Source organism: Melanostigma gelatinosum (assembly GCF_949748355.1).
Source record: "Melanostigma gelatinosum genome assembly, chromosome: 8".
Taxonomy (NCBI): Eukaryota; Metazoa; Chordata; class Actinopteri; order Perciformes; family Zoarcidae; genus Melanostigma; species Melanostigma gelatinosum.
The window spans coordinates 10,443,636-10,458,812 of NC_136641.1; the positions used below are offsets into that span (position 1 = coordinate 10,443,636).

Here is a 15,177-nt window from a genome sequence, read left to right on the forward strand (position 1 = left end):
ATGAGGACTCGTATTAAGTTATTTGTAAATCTGCTCATATCTGTCATTGTGTGATCAATGCTGCTGAGTTTGATCATGTTTTTGTTTTAGTAGTTTTTCACTTTGCAGTCATGAAAATGTGCCGCTGCCATGTGTTAGAGGTACTGTGTGTCACGCTGGAGGCTGTAGCCACGGCTCACAGCAGCATCCATGTGTGTGAAGAAAACATGCACTTTCTGAAAATACTGGTTCTCAGTTTCTCTCTCAGCTCCTGTTTTCTCACCGAGTGATTGTGCTCCGTCTCTGTTTTGTCTGCCTACATCTTTGTGTCCTACTTTTTATCGCTTCCCCTCTTGTTGCCTTTATCTGTTTGACTCTGTATTTTTCTCTCTGACTCACTGTCTGCCTTTTTCTTCCTTTTTTCGCAACAGTTATTGTTTTGTACACCGTCTGTTCATAGATAATGGTGGTCACAGAATCGTATTAAATGTCATTATGTAAAAACAATGCTGTTAATGTCACCTCTCTCTCTCTCTCCATAGCTCCACCACCCAGCAGATTCAACAGGAGAGTGTCGGGTAAGGAATGCTCCCCAGCATGTCTGTGTTCATGCATATGTTTGACGTCATGTCCCCTCAGTGTAATCCACACCAGGGACGACACTGCACACATCACTGCCACGGTGGCTCAGCGTCAGCGTTGTTATGCGTGTCGCGCACGTTGAGGCTAGTAGTAGACTCACCGGTTTGTCTGATGTTTCGATAATGAGTGTATTCGCGTTATCTCTTGGATTTAAAAACACAGGGTTTGGGGTTCTGTGTGACTGTTTCTCTCTCGGCGCCTGTGGTCTTGTGTGTACGGCGCGTTCTGTTTTCTCACGCTTCCTCGTACCCGTCTAGTGTTTACACATGAGTAATTGAATGTCGTCAGTCGTCACAGAGCACTGCACTTTGATTAGGCTCTGGGTGTGTCTGCTGATGTTTATCTTTACTTCTGTCCTACCGTCACTGTTGACCCTGCTGTCTGTACCACGGTGTCGTAAAGGTGTGGACTCCGTGCTGTTAATATGTACAAGTTGTTGGACCGTTTTGTAGATGTAACATCCATCTGTATGTATAGAGGTCTTTGCTTTATGATGTGGTCAACAAAGTGTCTTTGTGTGGTACACGTAGACCTTCTCTGTAGAGGTAATGTTGTCAGACATGATGATCCTTAAGAAGACATCGTGTTAATACAACAACAAAGACTGAGCGTAAACATGGTGCTCATCATGTTTCCCAGAGATGTGACTACAAACCTCCTTATTCAGTTTGCCAGTCGTACAAAGTAGGTTTTTACAGGTGTGTGTGTGTGTGTGTGAGTGTGGTGTTTTCTGAGGTCGACACATTTAAACTTCTCCCAAGGAAAGAAGGCTCATTAAAGCTTAAATGAAAAACAATGACACACTTAGCTGAAACCAAGAGGTCCTCGTACATTGTAATGTAATCCAAGATCCAAGTTTTGTAAATCAGATCATTGTAATGTGTGTCTGTAGTGGTACTATGCTGGACTGCCTTATGGTTGACGGCGGTTCTTTACTTTCTAACTGAACTTTTAACGGGCAGCTTTACACTGCTGTTGTTTACTTGCTTCATTATTTCAGACAATACATTTTCTATTGAGAAAACAATCAGTAAATCTGCTTATTTCTATACGAGCTAGAGCTTTCATCACAGAAGGTTTATCTCTAATATTGCATAAATTCAATATTAAAGTTCAGTTATTTACCCCGGTGATCACAGATGTCTTCAGTCCTGTGCCTTTCCTTGGCTTAAGAGAGAGAAGTGCGTATCCACAGAATAACTCTGAAAGCCTTTTAAGAGTTGTAGAAAAGCAGTCAGTGAATTTGTAGATGAGAGGCTATGGGAGAGCTGAACCTGTGATGTGGCTTCAGTGATCTGTTTCACAGTCCTCATGTGAAAGTACACGGACACGTGCTCTCTACATTCAGGAAGGAGGACGGCTTCAACGCTATTAGGAGTCTGTGTTGTCTCACACAAGAAACATGAAGCCACAGTTTACTTACCTTGGCCTGACAACAGGGTGGAAATGATGACTTGATAGAATATTTGCATTCCCTTTGATCACGTTGCCCTGTTACAAGTGAACTTGTAAACAAAGCACACACAGGCTCACAAGTAGTGTGTATTGGCAGGTGTTTTCGTGTGTCCTGTCATCCTGCCAGGGATAGATGGAGGCTTTGGCAGCTCGGAGGAAACAAAACACATCTGAGTCCTGCAACTTAAGCTCAGCATGATGGACCTGCTCTCTGCCTTATCTTACATTTTAATGAAGAACACACCAAGCTGATTATTTATGCCAACATCGGTGTCCTGACACTCATAAAAGCCTTGTGTTTTGGGTGTCTTCTTGTCCTCGGTTCAGATCATGTTCTCACGCTTAATTAACCGCATCGCATTCTGGTTGACCGAGTGCAGAGGCTCAAATTTTAACAGCTATTTATTTGCTCCGTTGTGTCTACCGGCCTGATCGAGCGGAACTAAAGGAGTTACCGCGCTGCGACTCCAGAGGCCGAACTGCTCCAAACATGACTGGTGTGAATGCTGAGAGATGAGACACACACACACGCATTCACACAGACTTCCAGGTGTTTTGTGCTAAATGTCATGTGAGGGCTGTAGTGTGTCGCGACACAGTTTGGAGAAACACGGACACATAGTGACACTTTGAAGTGACCTCATCAGTGTCTGTCAGCCAGTGTGGGGAAACATGGCGTGTCATTTCCTCACTTCTGGGCTCCCTCTGTGTCCTGCAGTAATGATCTCCTCCCTCCTCCTTTTAGGCCGTGTGTGTGTGTGTGTGAGATAGATAGATAGATATTGTTGCTATATGTTGTCTGTAGAAAACTCTCTAACCTGCAGTGTTTGCTCAGTCTAATTGCAGTGTAATCAAACAGGACATGTTGGTGCAATGTGTGAAGTGGGTTTACATGTCCTCCCTCCAGTGTGTGCGGAGGCATTCAACCCAGACGACGACGACGAGGACACGGAGCCCAGAGTGGTTCACCCGAAAACAGACGAGCAGCGCCTCAGACTGCAAGAGTCCTGCCGAGACATCCTACTGTTTAAAACACTAGAACAGGTAACACACACACACACACACGAAGAGATACACGTACACACACACCAACGCATGACCAGCTTACAGCTTCAGTGACTGCTTGTGTCATGTGTGACACCATCTGCATTCATTAAGTTTCTCCATTCATTGATTCAGGTTTTCATTACAGTAATAATATTAACAGTAGATGTGTTGCATTGGATCTACTTAAAGGGTTTTTTCCCTCCTGGTCAGCACATTACTCTCCTCAGGAACTACACATAAAAGCATCTGCTCTTATGGCAGCTCAGATGAGACATTACATAATACAAAGACAATTTAGTAAAAGATATAAATGCAGTTCACTAAATGAACAGTAGAGAAAAGGGACAAAGAAATGTACGGGTCGGGTACTTGAAGTACAGACCCGGTACAGACTCTGCTCGTCTTATTGCCTCTAAAGTCATAGAAGCCTGTGTTACTATGTTCTTATGATGTGCTTGTTGTTTGTTGGTGTAACACAACCACTGGGCTTTAACCTACTATATTTGGACATGGATTGTCTGGCCTGCTTGGCAAAAAGCAATTCCAAAAATCACATGTCTGATCTTTCCCCGTTTGTTTTGGCTTAAATGAATTTGATATTTTTTAAAACCTATTTCTGTTTCCATTGTGAGCCATGTAGCACTCTACTATGATGAATCTATGTCATTACGATGAACTTAAACCCCGAGTGACAACCATATTTTACTGACATTGCACAAACATGCGCATGATATGAAGAAAACGTCCCCTCTTCTTTCTCTTGTGTACTTTCCCCTTCGGGGATAATTAACTTTGCTCTCGCTCAGGAGCAGCACTCGCATGAGCTAGATGCCATTTTGAGCTGCGAGTTGAACTCCAGACACGCATTTCCACTGTAGCTCCTTCTTCCTTCGTGTCATTTGTGCATGACGTCCTCCCTCTCTGTCTCCCGTCCAGGAGCAGTTCTCGCAGGTGCTGGACGCCATGTTTGAGTTACGGGTTCAGCCCCTCGACCACGTCATCGACCAGGGCGACGACGGAGACAACTTCTACGTCATAGAGAGGTAGGAGGTCGTCAAACAGCCGGCCCGTGTCGCTGGTCTTTACAGGTTGGCTCGTGTCAAAGCTGCACCGGGGAGAGAGAGAATCACTATCAGAAACATACACAACCGTGATGACAAACTTTTTGACGCTGTACATACAGCAGCGTTCGCATATGGGCTGAATTGCTCTCCGCTGTACATATCGTCACAGTTTTCAAATGTGTGAAAAGCATCTACTGTAATAGAAATATGCACACAACACAAACCATTAGCTCGCTCCGTCTGCCAAACCAACACAGGGTCCTGCCCAGAGGCCACGGATGAGCTGTAATTAGACGTCTGTTTCAACCAGTCAGTAGGTCGATGAACAAAACACTGATCACCTCTTTTGGCTCATTTGCAGAAATCAAAAGTCATTCTAGTTCATTGTTCTTCCATGTTGCCTTTTGTATTTCTGTCTTTTTTTTTTTATTCCCTGCTTCCTTCATTTGTCTCCTTCCCTACCTCTCTCTGCCTCTCTCCTCTCTCTGTCTCCAGGGGGGTGTATGACATCATGGTAACGGGAACAACGGTGGGTCAGTATGACAATAAGGGCAGCTTCGGGGAGCTGGCACTCATGTACAACACGCCACGCGCAGCCACCATCGTCGCCACCGAGGAGGGGGCGCTATGGGGACTGGTAAGAACGGAGACAAACCTGCAGAGACACAGAATTTGTAGATTTGAATGCGACACAAAATACTGCAAGAATGCCCCCAATATAAAACACACTTTTATGTCAAAGTAAACTGCCTAATTACCCGGAGTTTCTTTAATTGTTTGTAAATCATACATGATCCAATTAGCAGACTGGAAGTACTCAGTCACATATTTTTATTTCTCTCTTATCAGTATATTTAGAAAGCAGGCGTCACCTTTTGTGAATCTTAAAAAAAGCTCCGTCTTGAATTGTTTGTCCCTCGAGTTGTCTTCTCAGGATTGCATTGTGAGCAGGTTCGGTACAGTCACCAGCTACAGCTCATTGAGCCGTGACGCTCAGACATGTTAAGAATGGAGTCCTGTTATCTGTGAATGGAGCCGGGCTCTGCTCCGACGGTCCGTGCTGCTGCAGCGCCTCCTTGTGGCCGAGGACAGGAAGGACCAGCAGCAGTCACAGCGGTCGGAGAGCCTCCGTCCGTCCGTCTGCCTCCGGGAGGTGTTTGTTTACTCGCCTTTGTTTTTTCCCTTAGGACCGTGCCACGTTTCGTAGACTCATCGTGAAGAACAATGCAAAGAAGAGGAGGGTGTACGAGACCTTCATCGAGTCCGTGCCTTTACTCAAGTCACTGGAGGTGAGTTCTCCTTCACAGGCTCTTTTTCAGAGTCCCGCTACACAGCGGATGCAACAGCATCACCTGTGAAGCTAGACGTCTAGCTAACAGCTAAATATCAGCCAGTTAATGAAGGCAGAAGCTCTGTTCTACACTGAATAACATTCTGTATATTTAGTTCAGATGACGGCTAAACGTGTACAACACTGCTTGATGAACAGTCACAGACCCTTTGTTGAACCATCAAGTGGAGTGAATGGTCCAGATGGGCAAGAGCACAGTATGAGAGGAGGAAGTCTGATGAAGAGGAGTTTACATGGCTGTAATCTGCCTGCATAGTCAATGAAACAATTCTCTCTGCTCCCTACGTTAATCATTTTATTTTTCTTCCCTAACCCTTCCTGTCTCCTCTCGCTCTCTTTTTTGGCGCAGGCTAACGAGAGGATGAAGATTGTGGATGTTTTAGGATCGAAGCAGTTCCCTGACGGTGAGCGCATCATCACACAGGTACGACATGGGAAAAAAGCTGATGTGGTTTCATACAGCAATGAAATATTAAGGATTTCAACATACGGTACATAACTACCATTTAAATGTGTTGATGCTCTTCTTTCTCTCTCCTCAGGGAGACAAGGCTGAATGCTTCTATATAGTAGAATCTGGGGAGGTCAAGATCATGATGAAGAGTAAAGTAAGATGCTCCTCACAGTCGTCTCTCTGTTTCACCGCTGTGCATGCAGTTCAATTAACTTTTTTGCCGCTAGGGTGAATTCATTTGCCCGTGTGTCCCTCAGAGACCTGATAGTGGAATACATGTTCCTCTACTGCCTCTACCATACATATTTCCAGCTGTAAAAAAAACAAAGAAAAGATTCAGCCACTCTTGGCTGATAACCATTCTAAAAATGTTTTTATAGGTACAGGAATATGCACCGATATATCAAATCTGGTTATTTTTCTCCCACCAAGAAGTTTCCTTGCCGAGCATTCCGACCCCCCGCTCTCCCCGGTAGAGACCACCAGAGTACAAACGTGTTTCCTGGTTTTGCCCGGCAACAGTTGGAATGAGGATGGGAATGAGTGCTTCCCTCTGGGTGGGTGGGGAGAGCGGTGCGGTGCTCAGTGGTTCCTAACCTTTTAATCCTCTCTTCCCTGCAGACGAAGGCAGACCATGCAGACAATGTGGAGGTGGAGCTAACGCGCTGTAGCAGGGGTCACTACTTCGGGGAGCTGGCCTTGGTCACCAACAAGCCCCGGGCCGCCTCGGCCTACGCAGTGGGCAATGTCAAGTGTGTGGGTAAGACCAAATACACCCGCTTCACCCGCTTCGTCTGTCCGCATCCTGGCTAATGCTGCTCAGATGTGCGTTTAAAGCAGCTCTGTTTCCATCGACATGAGGGAACGTGACACCTGCATCGAAAAGAACATTTCATGTGATCATAATCAAATGACACTTTCATCTAATAAGCATTATTTAAACCACTCAACCTCACAACAAAGTCTGTGGTTTTCATTTCCTACTAATTGCTCTGTCACAAGTGGTTTGTCATGAGATATGAAGTGGCATTTTAGTTCTGATTAATTCCCGTTTTTTGTCTGTCGTCACCTTGTACTCTGTTGATTAAAGGCTGTTCAGTAATAGTTTAAAGTGGAGGCACTACTTCAGGCTCTACAGCTCTTCACTTCTCAAAATGAACACAGGATTCTTTAACAGCTGTTGAGCTGTGTTTCTCTGTCGCTAATTACACCGCTTTATTTGTTATTTTTGTCATAGATGTAGTTCTCAGTCATCTCCCTTTTTGCTCCCATATTTTCTCCCCACGCTCTTCCTGTCGGTACGCTCACCTACCTGTCTGTGTTGTTGTCCAGCGCACCTTCTGTGTACCGTACTAACAGCCTGCCTTGAACAGCTGCAAAACGGATGTTTTTTTGTGTATGCTGTGTAAGGACTGGGCTGTGTTTTAGTACCTGAGATGTCTCGCCACAGACACACCTGACATCTCTCTTGTCTCATCCTCTATCTGCGCAGTAATAGACATTCAGGCCTTTGAGCGCCTCCTGGGTTCCTGTAAGGAGATCATGAAGAGGAACATCGCCCACTATGAGGAGCAGCTGGTGGCCCTGTTCGGCTCCAGCATGGACCTGAGAGACTGAACCTCCGACACCACCCTCCGTGCCTTCTATTACACGCGCACACACACACACACACACACCGACATATGTCCTTTCTCATATCGTGCAGTGGCTATACAGACTCATAATAAGCATCGACACTTATGCAGGCACTGAGACGCCCACTTCACTCAGTCTGCTCATCCTCGTGCACATTTTAGTTCAACACGCTCATTAATAGGCTCACACACAGACAGACGGAGCAAGCTAAAGGCCATACACCTCATTGCTTGAGCCAGCTTCAACCTCTCAGTATGAATGTCTTCGCTGCAATGTCCATAATACAGGTAGCGCAGTGTAAGGGCATACAATACACACAGGTGTCATATGTGCAGGCTTTGTGTTCACATGAGATTACACACAATTTAAACAAAGCCTTAGCAAAGGACACATCAACACACACACACAGGTACACATACAGCTTCTCAAAAACATACAGGCAACCACACTTGCAAAAACGGACACATTGTGGTAAAATGGAGACAAAAAACTTTTAAAATCTCTGAAAAGGAAAATTAATCAAAATGCAAAAAAAGAGAGAAGTTTAAAGAGAACAGATAAGTTTTAGAAATGTTTTATGAAGATAAAAAAAACGGAAGCTTTGATAAAATATTATTTAAATTTAAAAAAAGTGTTTCCTCTTTGGGAGGCCGGGGTGCAGAACTTTGTGAGCGTGCTCCATTTCTTCCTCTACTGTTGTTGATTGAGTTGAGTTAGTGCTGGTGATTATTGCAGTACCACAGAAGAAGCAGTGAAAACAATAAAAACCCGACGTTTTCTGGGCCATTGTTGTTCTATCATTGATGCCTCACTTCATTGTATTGAATTAATTATTAATGTATTATTATATATTCATTTATTATTTTTTGTTTTACTTTGACCAGTTCTGTTCAAATTCACCATCCATCTCTGACAAAATGTAAAAACAGAAAAAAAAATTCTAATAAAAAAACATTAGTGCTTATTTCTCCTTTATCCTTGAATGAGTTGTCCTGGATAAAAAAACTGAAAAAAAATAAAGCAAATTTTGTTAAGTCTTGCCTCTTTGTTGAATTTCTTCTGAAACTTGACTAACAACCTGAGAATGTGGTAACTGTTGGTATTTACTGCATGATTGTTGTAATGCATTATGATATACCTAGTACGAGTAATAGGTTTAGCTGTATCTGATGTAATACCACTCCCATCCGCAGGGTGGCGTACATGTCCCTTTAGACCAGTAACAGCACCTGCAACATCTCCTGTTACAGAAAAGGCAGCATTCACGTACCGTTTGAAACTGACCGTGGAGCAGACACCACTGACTGTTATCAGCTGTTGTCCGGCGTTGCAACAAATTACAGCCGACCGCAGATCAGCTGTCTGTCAAACACGAGCACTCTTGAGGGGACGAGCGCCGACGACGAGCCGCGAGACTAAAGATGTAGGTAACGTTACAGTGTGGTGAGAAACGAACCAGAATGAAGAGTTTTGTTCGCTGATGAACAAGTGAACGTGCGGTTCCTCCTAATATCTAACACAAGTCACTGCACTGCATGCAAAGCTAAAAGTAAGCTAACGAGTTAGCTAGCATGCAGCTCTGACTTCCAACTGTCTGTGTGTAGTCTTACCTACATGGAAGTGGACGCAAAGAAGGGAGGCGGTGGACTGAAGTCTGTCCAAAATAAAACGCTCGTCGTTTTTTTTTTTGTTTTCTGACCAACGTTAGGCCGCAGGCCAAGTCACTACACCTCAAATAATAGAATTAGCCTGTTATTGTCCACACAAACATTTTATAAGGCTTTGAGTTAGTTTTTACTTTCGGGAACGAAAACACAGGTCCTCCTGTTTGAGGCTACCAGGTGTTATTACTTACCTTACGTTCGGTGTGTTACAGTTCATATAAATATGGGATTTGTGTGTAACGATACCACATACTTTTATTTTACTGCACACACGGCTACAGTGTGTTTTCTAACAAATAAGTTATTTGGAAACCAAAGATGCTGACGGAAGGCTACGAGGGTCATCTGGATCATGAACAATACGGATATATTCTATCCCGTTTTTTAAGAAATAGCTGACTACAAAACGTACTGAGTAAAATGTGATTCATTCAGAATATGCGGTCACGCAATGTTCATGGCAAATAAATGGATTATGTTTGAAACATACAACTTTTAAATGTATTTTTGTTAAGTCTGAACGGAAGGCGATTACTCTCTTGATACATTTCATCTTTGGAGTGTTTAACGTCCCGGCGCACAGGCTAATACTCTTGATACATTTGATCTTTGATCGTCCCGGCGCACAGTTTTAGCAAAAAATTGAGGAAAGTAGCGAAACTACTCGGTGTAACTAAAAGCTTCACATCCCAAATTCGTTTAGACGTCCCCCAATTACAATCGTATTCATGATAAATCTTTAATCTTAAACTAAAGAAAACATGTTCATAAGGTAGGGGCGTGACCGTGGCCGCCATGTTCCCATAATGCATTGCGTGCTCGTAGCAGTTACCGTATAATCTAAACTATTTACACTTATATTTCACTCACAATGCAGCGATGCAGTTGCCAGATCATACAAACACTTTGTTCTGTGGTCCTGTAGGCTTTTAATGTTATTTACAAATAAACTTTTATGAATGAAACCTAACAGAGGAAGGTATGACGGGGATAGGCATGCTGCACTCTGTCGTTCGTTCTTCAGTACACTCTCGTTTCTCTTCAGATCGCATAAATCTTTCGCCTTTTACTAAAGATTTCCGTGGAGAGGAACATTAAGAGTATAAACTAATTTTTTGATGCCCTGCTTCAGTGCGGGGCTTCCTCTCTTGTAAAACAATAACATTACTTTTAAACACATCATTGGATTGCACATCTAGTGACAGTTCAAAATCTATCGTCATGTAGTACTATGTATAACATACACATATATGTACACACACACGGTTATGTCTGTCTTTAACTTTCTTGAATCAGAAAAGCTTAACATATGTTTAATTGGAATAAAACATCCTCTACGATCCTACAGAAGGTGAGCGAGGAGCTTCATGTTGGCATAACAAGGCTACCTGGAGAGGTACATACGTTAAATTGGAAACACCACAAAATGAGAGCTAAATGTGTCATGCACTATATGTTGTTTGTAACATTACTGTTTTATTGACATCTGATGCCTTGCTCAATAGTCCTTAAGTGTAGCGGAAGCTTAAAAATGCCTTTTGCGCTGTAGTCATGTCACAGTAGGAAAAGCTCATGTGTAACCAGTCTATCTGAAGTCTCATATTCATAGTGATGGTCATCATCTCAAAGGGAAATGAGAAGTTATTGAGGTCATCGTGTCATTTGTGTTTATCTGTCAACTGTCAGTTTCCTGTTGCATCTTTTCAACATCCTTTTTTTGGAGACTGTGCATTGACTTGCAGTAGTAGGCAGTACCAGGTTCATAGCTCACAGGCAGGCGTTTGGCTTCAGCTGTTCTCTCTGGGTGAGTTTTTTTACTTTGTTTTTATTTCTGCAATACCAACATGAATCCCAGGGAACATTTTACATTTGTATTGTTTTTGTCTTTGAGGATTCACAGACTGAAAATAGAGAAACTCCTCCTTCAGTTCACTGATGAACTCAACTCTGTGCTTCTGCCTCTTCAACTGTTGTTAAGGCTTAATACAGTTTCAGACTCGTGAAAAAGCACAAAGAACTGTACTCGTAAACAGAGTTAATGGCGCCTTTGCGATGTATGATCAAAAAGCCAACGTTTGACACCATGCTCTAATAACATGACATGATATTAGATTATGGGGGCATAGCGTGAGACCATGAATGCCTGAATAATTAGCAAAAAAAAAAAAAAACAGAACATTTATGGATGTCGTCACTGCACTCCAGATCAGCTTGCTCAAGAAACTGTGTGGTAAGATGTGTTACCATAAAATACTTCCCCATTCAGGCTGATAACTCGGCTCGATGACACATCTCAAATACGCATAAAAACAAGTGTGATACAGTATTTTATGTTCACCACTCGTGTGTAAGGAAGGTTTCATTTTCACCGTTATTGTTGATTATTATCAGCTTTCCATCCGCAGTTATACCCGCTCAGTCAAAGCTACCATGATGCTACAGGCAGCAGTTACAGTATAATCAAAGGACGACTACAGTTGTTACTGCATGAGGGGGATTAAAAGCTCGACACAAACACATCTGCGCATCATACCTGCGATTATCAATGCGGTCAGTCATCAAGTAATTCTGCTGAGGCTGAATTGTAACATATATGTCATGTTCACATTCGCACTGTTGAAACATGCAGTGTGAGAAAAAAAAGGTGTGACTTTATGTTGAAGTTGGTCCTTAAAACAGCTGTGGTCAACAGCAGAGGGAAGCTGTAGGTGGACATTAATGAATCAGCACACACACACACACACACACACATACACATACATAGACGAAGGCAGTCATGCTCCCTCGCACATCTGCATGGAAGAGCCATGCTAGCGGCCTGGTCAGGCTGTCATTTTCTTTACACACCAGAAAACATTGTTGGGTGTAAAAAAAAAAAAGACTTCAAAAAAAATTCAAGATGTCCTCCTCTATTTCAGAGCGGGACATCCTACACTCAACTTCCCTTTCTCAGTGTTAGCTGCACTCAGGCTCAGCTTTAGTATCGGTTAGCTCAAAGGACACTTTCATGCTCACTGTGGATGATAAATGTTGCCAAAATGCCAAAAATGTTTAATGGTCATGCACCCGGTGTGTTATGAACGATTGAAAAGAAAATCACTCAGGAAGTCCTCTGTCAGTCCCGACCTTTGGAGTAGAGCTGAAACGATTGGTCGATGGCAACAAAGTTGCTCAGCAATAATTTGTTACTTCATCTTTTAAGTGATTATAATGATCATTGAAGTCATTTAGTTTCAAAGAGGAAAGGCCAAGAATCTATTCGTTCCTAGTCTTAAACAATGTTTGACCGAATACCTTTTTGGGTTTTTAACTGTTAGTCGGACAAAACGAGCAATTTAACGATGTGAATTTGTAAATGAATCGTCAGATTATTCTGTAATGAAGTGAATGGCTGCAGCTCTACTTCAGAGCTCAATTGCATGGTGACTGAAGGTCCCTCTGTTCTCTAACCAGACCTGCATGGAAGTGAATGAGTCACTCCTGAACACTGACCCCTTGATCTGTATCCACCGCTGTCTATGAGCAAGGCACACAACTCCCAACACCCGAGCAGTCTTTCACAGAAACAAGAGGACAGTAAAGGTTGCGGTGGAAACAGGGAGTATAGACGGAGATTAGAGGGAGATCAACTCTCTAGTTTTATCCTCATGCATGCGTCTCTTCTTACAGCTGAACTGAGCTAAAAATGTCAGGCTGAGTGTCCATGTAGCGCCAGACCTCTTCCTGGCTCAGACTGTGATCAGACTAACCACAGAGTTGAGGAGCCGCACGTTCCAAACCAATTCTAACGTCTATATTTTACACTGAGCCGCAGGAGTTGAATGAAGACTGACTTTAGTTACGCCCTGATCGCCACAGGTCACTAACATCGATGATTTCCAAACCGGAGACCGATGGCGAGCTGGGCGTCGACCTGCACCCCGTCTCAACGTCACGCCGTCCGACACAGCATGTTGAGAAAGTCCGTGAGGTCCCAGCAATGGATGGAGAAGTTAAAGAGAAGCTGCACACCGACTCTGAACGACCAGAGAGAATCTGTGCGGTTCCGATCCACCGGCGTCCGGACCTGCTGGCCTCCTGCGCCGACCTGGTCAACTCCGAGTGGCAGAGGAGCCAGGCCGCCCGGGTCCACTCCCTCCAGAAGTCCTGCCCAGAGTTCCCCGTCTGCCTGGTCCTCCTGCGCGGCCGCGGAGAGACGGAGCGGCTGCTCGGCCACGCCCGTCTGTCCCAGGTCGTGGGTCGCAGCAGCAGCCTGTTCGTGGAGTCGGTGGTGGTGTCCGACGCCGAGCGGGGGAAGGGCTACGGCCGGACTCTGATGGAGGAGGCCGAGCGCTACGCCGAAAGCCGAGGGTTCAAGCGCCTGTGCCTGACGACCCACGACAAGCAGCACTTCTACTCCCACCTCGGCTACGTGCTGTCGATGCCGGTTCAGAACGCAGGCGGCATGGCGGCGTTTGTTCCCATGGAGATGCTTTTGAGGTTATCCAGAATACAGAGTGAAGAAGAAGAAGAGGCGAACACAAAGACACAAACACGGACAAAGATGAATGCTCAGGTACCACAAGGAGGTGCTTGTGTTGTGGGGTCTCCTCCACCTTCTAGTTTACATCCTCCACCCCCACCACCTCCTTCCATCCCTCCTCCTCCTCCTCTCCCTCCACCTCCTTCCATCCCTCCTCTCCCTCCACTACCTCCTCCTCTCCCTCCATCACCTCCTCCTCCTCTCCCTCCACCACCTTCCATCCTCCCTCCTCCTCCTCCTCCGCCTCCTCAGTCTGCGGTGCAGCTTGTAGTTCAGACTCTGACTGAGACTCCCTACAGAGACGCCAAAGGAGTTCCCATCTATTGGATGCACAAAGACATTTGACAAAGACACACTTGGGAAGTCATTTCCTCGCATTACATGTGTGCGCACATCAAAAGACAGAAACACACGTACAAGGACAGTAAGCACACGTACCATCAATGGTCTCTGACACACAAAACGAGTAATGGAGGAAAGACAGAAATGTTTTAAAAAAACAAAGAAATGCAAAATAACCCTGAATCTTGGTTGAAGTCTGGGTACACTCAACTCTTGTTTTTCCAAATAACTAGTTTACATACAGAATGTTGGCCAGCACTGAGAAAATAAGACCCAGGTTGTAAAACAGGTGGAACTTTGCTTACTTCAGCAAATTGCCAATGGTTCAAGTCCCCCACCATTTAATATTCCCTTTACTTGGATGTTTTGGCTTCACTGTGCAGAGCGATGTAGAGCTCAGTTTGACACTAGACGGCTGCTTTCATATCCATCTGCTGCGCTCACCTTTACATCTTAGTTTGAGATGTTCAAGAGGAGTTTGTGACATCACATCTAGGTAGGAAACCAATTCTGGTCCAAAAGGCAACTTATAGAAGTGAGATGAGATCCTCCAGGTCTCATGCACTGAGAATTGACTTTTCGTGGAAGAAGGAAACATCCTCTGTCCAGCAGTAAGACTTTTGAGATGAATGAGGGGATTAGGACAAGGACTGTGTTTGTTTGGATGTACAGGTTAACTGTGAAAGCTCAGTGAAGGTAATTTGAAAAAAAACATTTTTGGCTCATCCAAACAACCAAACGTTGCTTTTGCCCTTTGAGCAGCTCTGCTTTTGGGAAATATTCCCTAAATCCAGTTTATATCTGCTGCCATTAAGTTATGACACGCTGCTGTAATGTCTGTTGTGAATGTGCCTTATTTAAGTGCCAGAGAACTGACGTCTTAAAGCTCTGAAGATGTTTTACATTCAAAAAACTGATCTTATAAAGCTTTTCAATTGTGAAACATTCTGTGAATAAAGAGCTTTTCTTAACATATTCATTTGTCTTTGTTTTTCCATGTTATTGCCTGTCGGGATTGTAAT

The 15,177-nt window shown here is 44.1% G+C and overlaps 2 protein-coding genes across 3 annotated transcripts in view; both read left to right on the plus strand.

Moving 5' to 3' along the window:
* prkar2aa (protein kinase, cAMP-dependent, regulatory, type II, alpha A) overlaps window positions 1–8,650 on the plus strand; it is a 34,536-nt gene extending 25,886 nt beyond the window's left edge. For both annotated transcript variants that reach the window (XM_079273005.1, XM_079273006.1), the window contains exons 3-11: window positions 522–557; window positions 2,984–3,120; window positions 4,060–4,166; window positions 4,683–4,824; window positions 5,375–5,476; window positions 5,888–5,962; window positions 6,081–6,146; window positions 6,614–6,752; window positions 7,485–8,650. In XM_079273005.1, coding sequence (XP_079129131.1) covers window positions 522–557; window positions 2,984–3,120; window positions 4,060–4,166; window positions 4,683–4,824; window positions 5,375–5,476; window positions 5,888–5,962; window positions 6,081–6,146; window positions 6,614–6,752; window positions 7,485–7,609 — 929 coding nt within the window. In that variant the 3' untranslated portion in view covers window positions 7,610–8,650. The remainder of the gene's footprint in view (window positions 1–521; window positions 558–2,983; window positions 3,121–4,059; window positions 4,167–4,682; window positions 4,825–5,374; window positions 5,477–5,887; window positions 5,963–6,080; window positions 6,147–6,613; window positions 6,753–7,484) is intronic.
* Window positions 8,651–9,027: 377 nt separating this feature from the next.
* On the plus strand, window positions 9,028–15,027 carry naa80 (N-alpha-acetyltransferase 80, NatH catalytic subunit). Its single transcript, XM_079273309.1, has 2 exons — window positions 9,028–9,054; window positions 13,150–15,027. The coding sequence occupies exon 2, from the start codon at window positions 13,163–13,165 to the stop codon at window positions 14,156–14,158; it is 996 nt and encodes a 331-aa protein (XP_079129435.1). The 5' UTR covers window positions 9,028–9,054; window positions 13,150–13,162; the 3' UTR covers window positions 14,159–15,027.
* Window positions 15,028–15,177: the final 150 nt, after the last annotated feature.